Source organism: Scatophagus argus, chromosome 19 (genome assembly GCF_020382885.2).
Source record: "Scatophagus argus isolate fScaArg1 chromosome 19, fScaArg1.pri, whole genome shotgun sequence".
In the NCBI taxonomy this organism is placed as follows: Eukaryota; Metazoa; Chordata; class Actinopteri; family Scatophagidae; genus Scatophagus; species Scatophagus argus.
The window spans coordinates 8,498,285-8,515,136 of NC_058511.1; the positions used below are offsets into that span (position 1 = coordinate 8,498,285).

Sequence of the window (16,852 nt, forward strand, 5' to 3'; positions counted from 1 at the left end):
GAAAATTTGCATAAAAAAGGATCCACACACAAATCTCAGAATCATAAATATCTAATGTGATGCACACTCAGATGCTAGCATGCACCTTGTTACCGAGCCGACACTTCTTGCCTTCTGCCGTTGTAGGCACAGTATAACACCGGCAGATGGGAGAGAATGACATCTGCCCAGCAGTGGAAAGTAACTAAGTACAAATACTCCTCACATTTTTGTGGTATTTGCCATTAAAGGATATGTTTGCTGTTTTTCTGGTCTGTCTTAAAACAATAGTCAGTTGCCTTACAAGATTGCAGCAAGCAAACTGGTTCGCTTGTAATCACCCGTCCTGTTCAAACTAGCCAGTAAAAGGCCCCTTCCTGATCCCTGTTCTGCTGCAGGAGTTTTGATCGTGCCATAGAGGAGTGGAGGCAACTCCACTGTGACATGAATGACCTCAACCAGTGGCTGACTGATACAGAGGCGCTGCTGTCCGAAAGCATTGGCCCCGATGGACAGCTGGACCTGAACTCGGCACGACAACACCAAGAGGTCAGTGGAAGGTGGAGGAATATTGTGGGGTTTCTATTGACTCTCTGGGTGATGAACTTAAAATTGAACATCAGATAGATATACAGTTTGTGTGACTGTGTTTGATTTTAGATTTCTGTGTTTCTGTATGTTATTTAAATGTGCGTTTTGTCACTCCACTCCAAAGACATCTGTAAGCCTCACTAAGAATGGACTGCTCTCATTTATATTTTTACATATATTTAGGACATCAAACTTTCATGGCAATCCACTCTCACCAATATAAATAGTAATTAGTCAAATGTAGAATCCTATGTTCCTTTATGTTTACAAGCTAAAATCAAGATTATCACCTTCCCAGGATGCAGTAGTAATATGTTTGAAATATAAGCACCTAGGTGGTTGGGAATGTGAGACAGGAGATAATTGCATTTTGTTCCCCAAGGGAAACAAATGGTTCTATTCTGTACCTGATAAACAAACATGCTGCACATCTAGCTGTTCATTATGCAGAGCGAACGTTGGAGAGAAATGAGCTGAAGAGGAAGATGAGAAGGAGCCTCTGATTTTGCTTTGTTTGATTACTAAAGCGGCAATTTCATTTCCAAGGGGAATTAAATTCTCTGAAGCCGCTGCATTATTGCTGACAGTACTGCCACCATTAACACCTTTTATCAGTGTGATTTGCAAAGTTTGAGCTGCACCCCATCTGTCTAACTCTTTTACATGTTTTCACCTTCGCTGAGAATGAGAAGAGGGATCAGATGGATGGCAACTGAGAGATCAATTAGATGACTCACCCTTTAGCGGACTTTACAATCACTCACCCTACTTTACGGATCTATTTTGACAGGTTAAATCTCTCTTAGTGGAAGTAGAGATTTGGCAGCTTAAATCTTGATACGCCACAAATCATGCCAATGTGTCAATCAGAGATGTACTGGGAGCAGGGGATTTGGCCTCGTGTGATTTGGCTTATGCTGTTTGATTCCAGTTGATCTCCTAGTCTGCCTTTTTTGCCTGTTTTGCCTGTTCTTTGTCCCTTAATGCTCTCTGTCATTCCATAATTCGCACTGTAGGAGCTCGAGGAAGATCTTGCCAGCCACCAGCCTGTCATGGCCGTGCTAACCCGCACTGGGGAGCAGATAATTGGGCAGTTGTCATCCCCTGATGGATCCCTGCTTGAAGAGAAGCTGGACGCCCTTGGTCAGCGCTGGAGAGCTGTCAACCAGCAGGTCCTTGAGAGACAGCACAGGTAAAGTATCCTCAGAAGCATGTGTTACCTCAAGTAAGGACTGAAAAGATTAAGAGGATGCATGTTACGTATTGCTGTGTCTTGATTTTATTACATTTGGTTTTTACACTCAAATGTGGCACAGAGTTTGTGCTTCCTCTCTGTAACCAACAGTCTTTATTGCTTTGTCAGTGTTGAGCAGGTTAACGTTATCAGTGTGGTCAGTCAGTCTGTAACTGTAATTTAAATGTTAATTCTAGGATTAGGCCTGCAACCTGTGGGAAATGGAGATCCTAATCTCAGTACATAATGTCTGTGTGTGTGCAGGCTGGCTGGAGGAGACCCGGCCCTGTCAGACCTGGTGAGGAGGCGTGAGGACCTGGCTGCATGGTTGGAGCAGGCAGAAAACGCTGTCAGCTTCCTTTCTGTCACAGCCACCGACAAAAACCTCAGAGAGCTCAAGGTAGAGCAAGACTCTAAAAGTATCCTCAAGTTAGTGCCAGATTCAGTCATAGATTCAGTTATTTTTACGGTCAGCTCTGACTATGTTGTACTTTCCTTTGCTTTCTGTTTGCTTCATTGTACCCACAGGTTCTCTGTTTCTCACTCCCAAGAAAAGGCAAACTGTCAAACCCGTCAGACATACACAGAAAGAACCTAACTCTTGCGTGTCTTATTTTGAACGAAGGAAATGCAGTTGCTCTGTGTTTTCTGTCTTCGTTCCTTCCTGACAACAGCATCAGCCAGACTTTTGCTTTGTGGAAACACGCTGTGAAAAAAATACAATGAATGATGTTATGCGGCTGTGACTTCTTGACTTCCCTTTACTTATTTTACTCTCTTTTGTTACTGTGGCACCAGATCAATTCGTCTCTGTAGAATCAACTGTGTTTTGTTTTTTGGTTTTTTTCCTTGCAGGCCCTCGCAGAGGAAATGGATGTACAGAATGAACGTCTCGGTTGGCTAAACAAGCACGCCCCTCAGATCCTGGCCAGTCCGAATGTGAGCCCTCAGAGCAGAGACCAACATGTTGGCAAGCTGAGAGCCATCAACCTCAACTGGAGCAAGGTACCAACACTACATCCAAGCTCAATTGGACCATGTTTTACTACATCGTGATAGCCAAAAAAGCTCCTGCCCTCCCTGCTTCACTCCTGATTCTCCTCCACCCGTCTTTCACTCATTCTTTACTCCTCATTTTCTCTGCAGGTGACCCACGAGTTGTTGGACAAAGTAGGGGAGGTGGAGGCCAACCTGCAAAGTCATGCCCAGTTCCAGGACAGGATGAACAGACTCACCGACTGGGTTGTTGTCACGCACCAGACCATCGTGACCAGGGGCCTGAACCCTGGCCAAGCACAGGTAGATCAGCTGAATTCTTCACAAGAACCAAAATGTTTGATTTCACTAGAAATATGTTTTTCACAGACACAACTGTGGTACTTACAATGAGTTCTTACCTGTTAAAGGCTCTGGAGGCCTCTATGAAGGACAGGAAGAAGGACCTGGAAGACCTGTTGGCTCATTCTATAGAGCTACAGAGACGACAGCAGCTGTTGCCTCAGGAAAAGGTCCCAGTTTCCACACTGACATGATTTAATAAAGAAATGCTGCTATTATAGCATATGATTATACCATATTGCACCTTTTAAAGTGCCACTAACCCACATTAGGTAATTCGCCTTAATTGGCTGTTTTACTAAAATCTGTATACAGTGTTTCCTGTTGCAATTTTTTTTATTATATACTTTGCACTCAGTGATTAATTATCTTTATGTTCCATCTGTACAGAGTAAGGTAGAGCAGCTGGCAGCTGATTGGAAGGCTCTGGATGGTCGACTGAGGGAAACTCTCCAACCACCCGTCTCTCCATGGACGCAGCACCAGCACAAGATCCAGCACCAGCAGCTTGGTAGCGATATCTAAGAATGCCCTTGTTTAAATTCCTGATCTCTCTCTCTTTTTTTTTCATATCAGTGGCCCTGCCTTTTTAAGACATCAGTGGTGTCGGGATGAAACGACTTTCCCAATGAAGTATTAAGCCTTTAATGAAACTGCAAAAATTAGATATTGGATCATTAACAGGAAATAACAAACACAGAAATATGTGCTTGTGTTAGAGGTAATAAGTACTCAGGTGGCAGATTTGAAATTTTTGGCTTGGCTTAATATGGAGCAGGAAATGCATGATGAAATAACAAATAACAGGTGAGCAACAAAGTCCTGGTTGTGTAACACTAAAACAAGCCCCGATGCCTCATTCATCATGATTTAGTGTGATGCCACTGTCCTCCGAGAGCTATTTGACAGCACCTCCTCTCTCCTCTCAAACATCATCAATGTCCATTGCATCATTTCCTTTTAAAGAAGCTCTATATGTGTGCCTTCCTGAGTTCCCTGCCTTTTTCGTCCCCGCTGCAGTGTCTGCGGTCCCCTCAGCCGTGCAGATGGCCAGCCTGGTGAGCGAGGACCCCCACCACCAAACCCCGCACACACCAGACACCGTGGCGCCCACTGACCTCAATGAGACAGCCACCGAACTGGCAGACTGGCTTCTCCTCATCACACAGATGCTAAAATCTAATATTGTCACTGTGGGGGACACGGAAGAGATCAGGACCACTATGGGACGTCTTCAGGTGAGAAATGGGCAGAAGCAGAGAGGACAGATGGGAGAAGAGTTGTGGATGTGTTTGTGTGTTGAGCAGTTTTCATGGAACACTTTATTTTTGCCTAAAATTGAACTGCCGATCCTATGAAGATTACACTTTGTCTCAATGTCCCTGTGTACTTGTGCACTTGTGCCTTGTCCTGGCAGGTGACGAAGAGTGACCTGGAACAACGTCACCCCCAGTTAGAGGACATTTTCACCCTGGCACAGAACATCAAAAATAAAACCTCCAATCTGGATGTTCGCACATCCATCACTGAGAAACGTATGTACAAAGCAGGATGATATCTTTTTTTTAACTGACAGCGTTTGATTTTATGTTAATTGCTTCTGAGTATCTTGTTTTAAATGTACTTTTTGTCTGTTTCCTTCTTGTTGAATGTGCGTCTGGGCTCTGTCTCCAGTGGAGAGGGTACGCAGTCAGTGGGACAGCACTCAGCATGGCGTCGAGGCACGGCTCCAGCAGCTGGACAACATGATTGGCCACAGCAACCAGTGGGAGGAGCAGAGGAAGGAGGTGAAAGCTCTTATTGGGCACAACGAAGGACGTTTCCACAACCTTCTTCAGCAGTCCAGAGATCCCCTGACTAAACAGCTTGCTGACAACAAGGTTAGGGAAAAGTTTCACTGCTAAACTTTCCCTCCATGTCCTCTGGGTGTCTAATGCCTGTCCTTCCTGGGGTTATTCACTGAGATTCTGGATCTTTGTTATTACGGCGGACTAGAAATGTACTCAAGGGACTTTGTCTGCTCACTTTCCTAATAGAGAGAAAAATCTCCAAACCAAACTTTACTTTATAAACTATCAGAGGTCCTTTATACAGCTGTATAAGTCTGTACAAGGTGGGAATGAATAAATCACCTCTGCAGTATCACTTTGAACCTTAATAACATTCGTACACCCACATCATCCATCATTTTAATTTGAGATGATGACTTGGCTGAGAGCGTCTTGAAACAAATTCAGCTTGACGCATTACAAGAAGCAAACACTAGAGGGCAACTGAGCTTAACAGAATCCGGCATGTTGGGAACACAGCTATTTGCTGCTGATTTGTGTGGTCTTATAATGATGAGTAATTGTCCATTTGCAATACTGAAGTGTACCTGTTTGTTAAAAGAACCTGGGGGTCATATATGGATGACTTATTTGCTAACGCTAAACTTAAAATAATAATCTGCCCTCATGAATAACAGATGGTTCTTATGTAACCGCCTTGATTAAGTAGAGGTTTAAAATAACAATGTCAGATGACTGATCCATAGAATAACAAATTTCTTTGTGTTTTTACTGCCTCAAGTTTTTTTTTAGGTTGTTAATATTCTTGTAGAGCAATTTGTCCAACTAAAGCAGATACCAAGCCATAACAGTACAAAGAAAGTAATGCATGCAAATACATTGTATAAAAAAAGGTAATGTCAAGAGGGCCCTTCAGAGTGACACATAACGAGCGAGTCACATCTGTCACATTTTCAGCGCCACGGTGGTTCTAATGCCTTCCTGTTGATTGTTTTACAGGCGTTCCTCCAAGACCTGGGTCGAGGCCAAACTACAGTCATGGCCTTCAACGAGCTGTCCAATCATCTTTTGCAGGAGTATTCTACTGATGACACCAGGAGGATCAAAGAGGTCACAGATAAACACAATGCTTCCTGGAACAGCATCAACAATAGGTACAAATAAAGTCACCTGTTTAGCTGCACATACACTAATTGTCTCACAAGGGGTGGGGATGCAGAGTGTGGGGTGCTGATATCTCTGCCAGCGTTCGATCGTGTTCTCACTCTCACAGTAGTTAAACTCATAAGTCATGTGTTTTTGTTTTTTTACATGTATGGTTATACAGTTCATTATTGATTGTCAGGGCGAGTGACCGTCACGCCCAGCTGGACAGTGAACTGAAGGGCCTGCAGATGTCTCTCCGGGAGCTGGAGTCCTTCCTCAAATGGCTCCAGGAGGCAGAGACTACAGTCAACGTTCTGGCCGACGCCTCCCAGAGGGAAGACCTGTCCCAGGACTCCGCCCATGTGAAGGAGCTGAGACGACAACTGGAGGTAGGGATGTAGAGATGCAGTGTGTGTGTGTAATCTATGCGCAGGTGCCAGCCTATTATCTCAGTGTCATCCCTCATTAACACTAACCTCACCATTTGAACTGAGGCAGGGGTATGTGCGGGTGCATCCGTGTGTAAGCTCTGCTGGTTTAAGATGTGTGAATGAGAGGGCGCACAGAGGGCGCGTGAGTGCTTGTATGCATTGACTGCAGCTCATTGATCCTTTTGTCCTGTCCTGCTTAGGAATTCTGTGCGCACATTTGTGCGTGTGTGTTTGTACCTCCTCTCACTGGCTTGTCATTTACCCAGACCTTCCCTCAGGGATCTGTTGACACACATCATCTTATGCTTTATGTAATGTTTTAATCCCAAAATCACTTCACCTCAGCCTTTCAACAGATGAAACAGACACTAATCTTCTTTTTTCTTACATCCTAGTCTTTTTTTTTTTTTTTTTTTTTTTTTTTTTTTTAATGCTGACCCTGTCAGTCGTCCTCGTCTCTATTTTTCACTGAGGGGCTTTCATTTGCACAACTGCCTTTTTTCAGACATGGTCGATGATTTGGTTTACGTGAGTGTATCTGAGCATCCTGTTGCTTTTCAGATGAGCTCCTTGTCCCTGAGAAAAGGCTGCAGTGTTGTACATCTTTCAGAATGAGAGGCTTCAGTATAATAATAATATTCTGGATTTTGTTGTCTTGAATGTCACAGTGATTCAAGTGGTTTTGCAGCTCATTGTTGAAGCCTAGCTGGATTTGGTCACTTTGTTGCAAAAAAATTAATTTTATTATCGTGTTTATCTGTCCGTTGCAGTGATCTATATCTTTTGTATCCAACATAATCCATCATTATAAGACCTTTACAAATTTCAAAGGACACATACTGTATACTATTGGATTTTATTCCTGGAAAGTCTGTCAAAGTCATCTCAAAGGTCAAGTGTGTGGTAAATGTAAGTAACTGAGTTGAAATTTAATTTAATATCAGTCCAAAGCTAATATCTCAAGAAACATTGGAGCAGCAACGTTCAGATGAATCCTTTTGAGTCGGTCATCGCCCACTGTCTTTGATTTATCCTCTTTTTTTTCTCTAATTTCCATCTCTCTGTCTCAGTTGGAATTAAGATTAATGGATGGCATTCATGTGGAAAGTAGGATAATGAAACAGAGACAGACTTTGATCCTTTGAGGACGTGTGTTGACACGGAGAGTCTTCTCCTCAACTCTTTTATTAACTTACAATGTTCTGCCACTCGTGAGTGTCGGGTTACTCTAATCACAGTTTTTGGCCACAGGCCATTGTCATAATGACTGCTGTCCTCATATTAAGCCCACGGTTGGTGAGTGGTTCGGAGCAGTGACAAATACAAATGTGGCACATTAACTGACATTTCCTGGAAATGTAGAGGCTGAATGGATTATGAATAAATCTCAGAAACTCTGAGACGCTGACGGACTAATGACGGGAACCACCAGCTATTCTTAAGTCAACTGTGGTGGTGGGAAAGGAATAGTTCAGCAGACAGTTGGATTAAAATATTGATAGCACTTGGGTGATTCTCTGTTAAACATGAAGCTACACTCAAGGGGTGATTAGCTTAACTCACCATAAATACTGACAAACGTGGAAACGGCTAGCGGCCAAACTTTGTCAGAAAATAAAAACTACACCTCCCAGCGCCACTAAAGCTCACTTATTGACACGTGCATCTCTCTAGACAAGAAGATTGATACCACTCTTTTGTCTGTCCATTAAACTGCTGTTCACTGAGAAACAGTTACAGCACCGAACTCACTGTAAAACCACAGTTGTTTTTGCATTTCAGTTTGTGTACAGATTAGTATAGCATTTTAACCAGGGAACTTGGGAACTATGAAGTTGTTAGCAGGTTTATTTCTGAACTTTGGAGAGAGCCAAGCCAGCTGTCTACCTCTGCTTTCTATTCTTTATGCTAATCTAAACTAATCACTTTCCAGCTCTAGCTTAAATAATTACTGTACAGAAATGAGAGCGTTATCATTCTTCTCATCAACTCATATTCATGGTATAACAATCGGCCCTAACAATTGTATTTCTCAAAATGTTCAACTATTTCATTTTTATCTGTGTGTTTATATACTGTGGTAGATTGAGCACATTTTAAACATAGTCTCTTTTAAGTTGATTTCTGTCATTCTGTTTCATGGTCTTTGCATTGGTCTTACTGGTTATGGATACAATTATCTATTACGGTATAGATAGTTTTAGGCCGCATCATCGATACACAGCATATTGAGATACTATTTATTTTCTGGAGCAAATGTGTGAAACCAATCATAAAAAAGTCATCCTGCTCATGACCGTCTGTACTGGCCCAGTGCAGCCAGAGATATTAAAGGGATAATTACCCTGGTGTGAATGGTATTGTAAACTCTAATTTTCTCTCATTTCATGGTATCTAATGTCGTATCACCTAAATCTTATTGGAACTGGCATGGGTGCACGCCACACGTTTGTACACATGGTGGACGGTACAGCAATAATGGCAGCAAGCATAAAAGCACAAAGGTTCACAAGGCGGGAGGAGCTGCTTTTATCAAGCTCAATTGTGTGTGTGTGTGTGTGTGTGTGTGTGTGCGTTTGTGTGTGCGTGCTGACCATTGCAGTGAGAGCAGTAGTAGGGACACTCATGCCTCCTAGTTGAGACTTGGTGCTGTCAGTGCTATTACGACTGAGCCAACAAAGCACTCAGTCTCCCTCGTAATTCCCTTGTAGTAATTGTGAAGCGGAGTCGATACTCGGTGGAATGACTGAAATGGACGCTGTAGCCGGTTAAACCTTGTCTAAACGGGGCTCTTCAGTAGGCTCATCTTGATCCCCTTCCTCTTAGTGACTGTAAGCATTTACCTTTGCGCGAGCACGTTGGTGGACGATGATTATTTTAGCTGGCAGCAAGGATCGCATTTTGGTTTAAAGGAATTTATTTGTGTTCGTATGTTTGTGTTCATTTCTCCCTTCTGCCTTGGTGTCTCTTTTCATCTGTATAAAGAGACAAGGCAAGCGGGGACCAAGTGCTGTAATGCAACCCACAGTGCTACAGCAAACACACCGTATGTGTGTCAGTTTGTGCTCATTTTAAATGTATGAGTCACAGTTACGGGGGAACCGTCGGTGTGAAGCGTGCTGCTCTCAGGCAGGAGATTTTCATCCACACTTCAAATGAATGCCTCTTGTGGTGCGGTTGGGAGAACGAGAGTGTTTTCCAGCGGCACTTCAAAGAAAAGTCAACAGAGTCATAGACAAAGCGAATAGGTCTAAAATACTCCCCTGTGTGTTGTACTGTGTGGTCAGTGGCTCTGCAGTAGCCGGGTCACCGCTGCATGATAAGCTCCACTGATTGTGGACCTATCTCTGCAATTTTGTCTGTTGATGACATCTCTCTGGTACTTTGTTGCATCCACCAGATTTGTTCTCCTTCTGCATTGATAGAAGATGTTTAAGAGGCTTTTATCTTCTCCTGACCTTTCCCTTCTTCCTTCTCTCCTCTTGCTTTACTTTGGTCCCACTTTTCTTTTTTTTGTCGTCTTTTATCTGCAGCTTTTCACCAAGGCCTCACTCTCAGTTACTCTTTTTGAAAGGTGTATTATTTAGGCCACACAAACCCAACAGACGTCTCAGACGCACTCTAAATTTTCTTTTTTCTCGAAATTTGAACATGATGAGTCTCATGGATTATTAAACCATACTACAGATTTATGTTATGGACACCAGTTTCAAATATTTGAGCTGTTGTTTTATATATTTATTCTTATTAGATAGCCGACAGTAGAAAGGGGACTTGGAATTTTGGAGACGTGGGTAATGACAAGCAACGAAAGTCTATCTCAAGATCCTCTTAAGATGTTTCTGGAGATTTCGAATACATCTCACAGTATTCCTCACTGAATGGAGTTTGTTCAGTTGTTCGCAGAGGTAACTCAGGCGTCTGAGACTTAGACAGCAACCACAGCAAACTCCATTTGGTATGGATGACTGTGAGCTGCAAGGTGAAGCTCCAGAAAAAGCTAGTAAGTCAAACCACTGTTTCTAAGGGACTTTGGGGAATTCATCCAAAATCTGCCCTTAATCTGAAACTCAGCTGATTTATGCTGTATTAACGTATTTCTACAAAGCTTAGTTTTTTGGATTTAGGTCATCATTAGTGGCACACGCTTCAGGAATTTCAGCTAAGTAATTAGATATTTCTTACCAAAACAAGTGTTTTCTTATACACTTAGTCAGCTTTTGTACCCTCGAGTCAACCAGACGGGTTTCATGTCCATCCGAGCCGTGGAAGTGCTCCAACTGTCAGTCACCAACGCTGCCAAGGCAGAAAATGAATTGGACGTTTACTTCCAGGAACCCTGGACGCCTCAAATAACTCCTCCCTCTTCGTAACTCTATTGTGTGTGTGCATCTCATTTGTGCACCGAGTTCTTTCTCAGTCTCCCCCCCCCCCCACTGCTGCACTCTCTCTTTCTCTCTCTTTCTCTCTCTTTCGCTGTCTCATTTTTGTCCGTCGCCCGCTCATTGATCTGTAGGCTGCCTGGCGTAATGTCATTTTCTCTTCACGGCCGAGGCAGCGTTTGTCGTCCCTTACTCTGCTGCTTTTGATACGTCCGTCTCTCTCCTTCTTTCCTTCTCTGCTTTCTCTGTCTCTCTCTCTCTCTATTTCTTTGGTCCAAAAGGAATACTGTTTGTCTCTCTCTCTCTCTCTCTTTCTCTCTCTTTCTCTGCCCCTCTCTCTCTTTCTCTTTCTCATTCCCTCTCTTCCTCTCTCCAGATCGGCGGCAGTAAAAAGTGAACCGCGTACGACCAGCTTCTCTTCTCGTCCTGTGCAACTCGTGCTTTCCTCTCTCCTCTCCTCCCTGCTCGCCGGCACTTTCCACTCTTCCTCCTTACACTTGATTTTTTTTCCCCTATTCTTCTTCTCCATCTTCTTCTTCATCTTTTTTTTTTTTCTTCGTCACCCTCCTCTGACTCTGCAGGGTGCCGTCAGAACTGATTTGTTTGATTCCCTCCTGGCTCTGCAGTCGGGGTGCGCGTGTGAATGTCCGCGTGGAGGAGAAAGTGAGTGTCTCGTCTTGTCCTGCTCGCCCGCACGTATGCGTGTTTGATAGAGTGTATGTGCATGCCGAGAGCTGAGTGAGAGTGATTGTTGTTTAAAAAAAGAGAGAAGGGGAGAGAGAGCTGACTGACTGGCTGCACTCACTGTTTGGAGTGTGTGTGTGTGTGTGTATATGTGACGAAACATGGGCAGATGCTGAGCTGAGTACGCTTGCAAGTGTGTGGTTTCTCTCTCTCTCTTTCTCTCTCTCTTTGTCTGTGCATGTGTGTGTGTGTGTGCGCATCACGTCAGCTTGGCTGGGGTCTGGTCAGCTGGCTAGGGAGAGGGAGAGGGAGAACAATATGAGCGGGGTAGGGCAGTGCTAGCATGCGGACCAGGAGAAGACTGCTACAGACTTGTAGCAGTCTTAAGATGATGGCCATGGTCCGGACCTCCCTCCAGAAAGTGGTGGTCTTCCTACACAGGCTCCAGAGGATGGCCATCTCCTCGCCGCGCTACCAGAAACTCTGCAAGGTACGTAGGACCCCAGGAAAGATAGTGGGGCTAGAGGACGGAGAGTTTCTGTTCTTGTTTTTCTTTTTCTTTTGCTAAACTGGATGAATATTTGACTTGTACATGTGTGCCGTTGATTTCTTTTATTATTATTGTTGTTGTTGTTGTTGTTATTATTATTATTATTTTATACAGGGTTTGACTTTACAGTCAAAAAACTTTCCTTGTCTTGCATGTTTTGGAGCCCGCTTGAGGCTTTTGAGTTATTTTAGAGAGAGTTTGTGTAAAGGCTGTTTGTGTTTGTGTATCCCTGTCAGCCTATAGCCACAAAGTTTTCTCTGGGTGTGTTTATTTTTATGTTTTTATTTATTTTATTTTATGTGTGTTTATTTTATTTTATTTTTTTTCATTTTCAAAAATAAGAAGTAGCTCAGGAAGCGATCTATCTTTGCCTCATCCATTGTTTCTCCTCTGTTATGGTCTTTGTATTCATGAGTCATGAGACAAGACATGCTGTTCCAACCAATGTGTTCTGTGGGACTCTGTCACCTATATATATATATATATATATATATATGCACAAGTGACTTTAGGACTTTTGGCACTTTTTCTGCATAACAAATAATGATTCCAACTGTGCACTCCTGTTGTGTGTGTGTGCGTGTGTGTGTGTGTGTGTTTGTGCGCACATGCTTTACAGTTTTTGTCTTTATACTACCAGCTCTGAAGAGAGTCTTGACTCTATAGTGGTGCAGGCATAAACAAACTAACAAGGCAGAGAGGCATACATGTTTTGTTGTTTTTGAGTGAGTGCACGTTGTGTCATTTTACAGCTTGTGTTTGTGAGAAGCTTCCTGACAGGACATATTCCGTCAGTGGAAGGAGACTTTAGCTCCTGTGTGGTCAAAGGATTGATTGGAGAGTTTCCTCTGTAACGGCAGTAATGAGCAATTAAGTGTCTTAATTAAAGTTATTATCCGAGTTTGTTATGGCGGAGTCGTTTAAGTGCCTGCTCTCAATGTTTAATGAAAAGAACAGAGTCAGTTGTATTGCGCTGTAACCTGCTACAGTTGTTTGTCAGCTTCATCGATTTCACCTAAGAGGAAACAACTACTGGTGTGTGCTGGCTTTGCTGTCATTTTGTATCTCTGTTGATCGTTATTGATCCCTGATCTTCATTGCTGCCTCTCTTGCGTCGCACAGCATTGACCTGCTCTCAGTCAGGGGGCAGAGAGGACCAGCTGTTGAGATTTGACAGTGCAAGAGACTAGTGTAACAGACCAGTCCCTGATTGCTTGCCAGCTTCAATCATGCCTCAGCAAACATGTGGTGGTTCGACTTAATCCGTCCTTAATCCATAAATCCATTGCTTTTTAGTGCTCCGCCCTTTTTTCTACTGCATGTGTTTGGTAGTTTTTCAGTCTCTCTTTGTGATTTAAGTGAGATAACAGTTAAAGTCTGTTTACTGTATTTGACTGGTTTTGGTACCTGGTCTGTTAAGAAAATAGAAATACAAAAAGGAATAGAGAGCTGGCACAAGGATGAGACTTAAAGTAAAATGGAGTGTGAGAGAGAGCCATAAGCGGAGCAATAGGTTTTAATCATTTTCCTGCTCTTTCTCAGTTATCTTTCTTGTTGACGCTATGTTTGCTTCTGCTTGTTTAGCCAAATTCTCGGCAAAACAAGTGAAATCAGATGCTTCCTGTGCCTCTGCACATGTACAGTATCTTCAGAACCAACATTTGCTCTGTCTTCTGTTGTACAGTTATTTAGCTTTTGGTCATGTGGCTCTGTTCAGCATCCTTAGAGACCGGACCTTCTTGGTTTGCGTCCCTAGCGGTGGGAGGCATCAGTCATTCCACACTTGATTACTCCCCTCCCTCACTGGGTTGCATCAGTCATTCCAGCTTCGTTTGGCCTTCCCTTGGGGGATCTGTGATGCCGGCTTGTCCTGCGTCCCTGGGGTGCGCTCACTTGCTGCCAGACTGGAACAGTGCCTTCTCGATGATGAATTTGCTCAGGGCTCGACCTCTGGGGTTCAGCCATTCTTTCTACTTCAGGTCCTAAAACAGCACACCTGGCTATCGTCTGACTCAGGATAACAAGACCTTAAATAAACTAGTGGCCTTTTCTGCTAAGCAGCTTTGCATTGATTAAACTAATTTGAACCACTGTAATAAGTCTCAGTCAGGGAAAGAACCTGTGGAAGCTTGGCAGTAAATTCAATATATTTTTATACCATCCTGTAGCTAAAAGAAAACTCAACATATGATTAATATTTAGCTGATCTGACAAAGTCAACAATCTTCTCGTCATCAGGCTCCGGCCCACATGCAGGCTGTATTTTATTCTTGGCAGTCCAGTTAAGCTGCCGAGCCCAGTTTATTTTTTTAAAACATACTGACCTCCATCATATTGGTCCCTCACTATGTCTTAACAGCGGCAGGATGGAGCAGGGTGACCGCTGCGCCAGCTCAGATATGAATGATGGGAAGTTTATAAAATCTAAAATAACCTTCCAGTCGTCTGTTTCTGTCTGTTGTGCTCTGCTTGTATTTTTAGGGTCTATGTGTGTTTGTGTGCCTCTTTAACAGCACTCATTATGTTGATGTATAATACTGAGCTTTGCAGTCTTTTGCAAGCAGAAGCCATTTGACTTTAGAATTGCATCTATTATTTGGTGTGGAAATTGTTTTCTTCTCCCACTTTCACAATTCAAAGCAATAATGTTTAATGAGGTTGGAGGCTATTACAGAATCACACTCAATCTCATTAAAGCTGTCAGCTAAACAGAGATTCAAATGTAGATATGAATCTGCTTATTATTAGATTTTTTTTTATCTTTCACCAAGTCTTGCATGTCTGCTCTTAAGTGTTCTTCCTTTTGCCTGCTTGTGACATGAGTAGTTTCCTGGTAAAAAGTACTTCTGAGTAGCGTGCCTAGTCAGTGGTAGTTTGTACTGATGCATGGAGAGGCCCTGGCAGCTTATTTCATCGCACTTTTGCTCTGCTCTGTCTCTCTGTGTGTAATCACTTGCTGGGAATTGGCTGAAGGGCCCACCTCTCTCCTGAGGAGTGTCCTCCTACTCTCATTACTGTGGCACTGGCTCCTACAGTGTGCATGTGCGTGCGTGTGTGTGTGTGTGTGTCTCTAGCCAAAACCTACTTTAGAATCAGCCCTAAAGCAGTGATGATGTGGAGTCATGCCTCACCTTTCCTATTGTTTGTCTGGCAAATAATTTGACCTTTGGGCTCCACACTCCATCTGCCTTTGCTTGCGGCTCTCTGCTACCCCAGGACAGGTGACTCAGGCATGGGCATGGAGCCCGGCTGTCTGACCTCCCTGTCCTTGAGCTCCACCGGGGTTCACAGGGTTATTAGCAAGTGTTAGCATTAGCGGTTAGAGCCTCAGGTGCAGGCAGATAACCCTCCACACCCCCCACCCCACCTTGCTCACACTCACATCACAGATATTTTCACGCATGCTTAGACACATTTATTTTATGGACACACATGCCCACAATGCATCCCGTTCTCTCTTGCACACACTCACACACACATATGCGTGCACACATACTCACTCATGCACATACACATTCTCTCACTGTGCAGCTAGCCTGAGTGATGAGTCACAGGCGGCAGAATTATGTGGAAACAGATTCATAAATGCAGATCATTTAAATTCATCAAGACGTTATTGGGAGAGAGCAGTGACAGTAAAAGAAAATGATGATGGGATTCCGCTTCAAATCAACATTACATGTAACTCGCTGCAGATGGACTTCCTATTGGCAGTAGTGGTCATTTGAGATAGCACTTAAATCACTAATACAGCCCAGAGTTAAGTTGCTGTCCCGTTCTTAATTGCCATTACTTCAGCAAGTGTCCGTTCATTTAGGAAGAGATGACGAGAAGCTTGCCGTGTGATTGACAAATACCATTCTGGGATCAGATGAAATATGTAATAAACTACATTTTATGTTATTAGATGCAAATGTAAATGGAGGCAGAGTCCTTCAACATCCCTGCCTCTCCTCTGTCTCTCTCTCCATTTTGTCTCTCCCACATCCACATCCAGTAAACTCATTTATTGAGCCAGTAATGCATGTGTGTGTTGGGTTTGTGTTTTTGTGCCCTATATTGATGGATTTTGTGCGCACACTTCCATTAGTGGCTCTCAGGCAGGTCCCAACAGCAAACTGAACCCGCTAAAGCCTGTGTGCTTTATCATCAGACAGACTTTGTGGTGCCGGAAAGCCCTGTAACCATCCAGCCCCTCAGCATGTGACAGTTGGGCAAAGTCATCCATGGGGAATTACATGTGTATTTAAATTGGTGGTTGCACTAGTATAGCTTATAAATTACAGCTCTCTCTGGTTGATTAGCTTCTGTTTTCTTTGCTCACCATGTGAACAAATTCCTGTCCTTTCATTTATTGATTAATAATCATTGCCTTTTTTAAAAATAAAATTATGATTGATTATTATATTCCACACAGTTTGGGCAAGTGTATTTAGCTCTTTTGCCAGTAGACATTTTTACTACTACTGGTGTCAGTCAGTGACATGCACTCATGGTTGGAGCCAGCATAAAGATGTGGAAGCAGAGCCAGAACAGATATCCTGGCTCTCTCCAAAGTTTAAAAAAACATCACCAATCAGCAGGTCTGAATTGTACTAATTAAGCTGTTGGGGGGCTCTTCGTGCTCTTAGGGTTCAGCCATACAAAAATTAAAAAAGCCTTAAGTGGTCTAAAATGAGGAAAGCTCTGAATAAAGAATATTTTTACATCTCAAAGCAATTATGAGT

At 43.2% G+C, this 16,852-nt stretch overlaps 1 protein-coding gene across 5 annotated transcripts in view; it reads left to right on the forward strand.

Annotated features, from left to right (window-relative positions):
* Nucleotides 1-16,852, forward strand: part of utrn (utrophin) — a 159,672-nt gene that overhangs the window by 46,691 nt on the left and 96,129 nt on the right. For 4 of the 5 annotated variants that reach the window (XM_046372941.1, XM_046372940.1, XM_046372943.1 and 1 more), the window contains 12 exons: nt 378-528; nt 1,587-1,762; nt 2,069-2,204; nt 2,660-2,809; nt 2,951-3,103; nt 3,211-3,312; nt 3,533-3,653; nt 4,163-4,380; nt 4,560-4,677; nt 4,817-5,022; nt 5,932-6,086; nt 6,278-6,467. In XM_046372941.1, the coding sequence (XP_046228897.1) occupies nt 378-528; nt 1,587-1,762; nt 2,069-2,204; nt 2,660-2,809; nt 2,951-3,103; nt 3,211-3,312; nt 3,533-3,653; nt 4,163-4,380; nt 4,560-4,677; nt 4,817-5,022; nt 5,932-6,086; nt 6,278-6,467 (1,876 nt within the window). Of the gene's footprint in view, nt 1-377; nt 529-1,586; nt 1,763-2,068; nt 2,205-2,659; nt 2,810-2,950; nt 3,104-3,210; nt 3,313-3,532; nt 3,654-4,162; nt 4,381-4,559; nt 4,678-4,816; nt 5,023-5,931; nt 6,087-6,277; nt 6,468-11,807; nt 12,066-16,852 lie in introns of those variants that run through there. The other variant, XM_046372944.1, reaches the window with a different exon arrangement.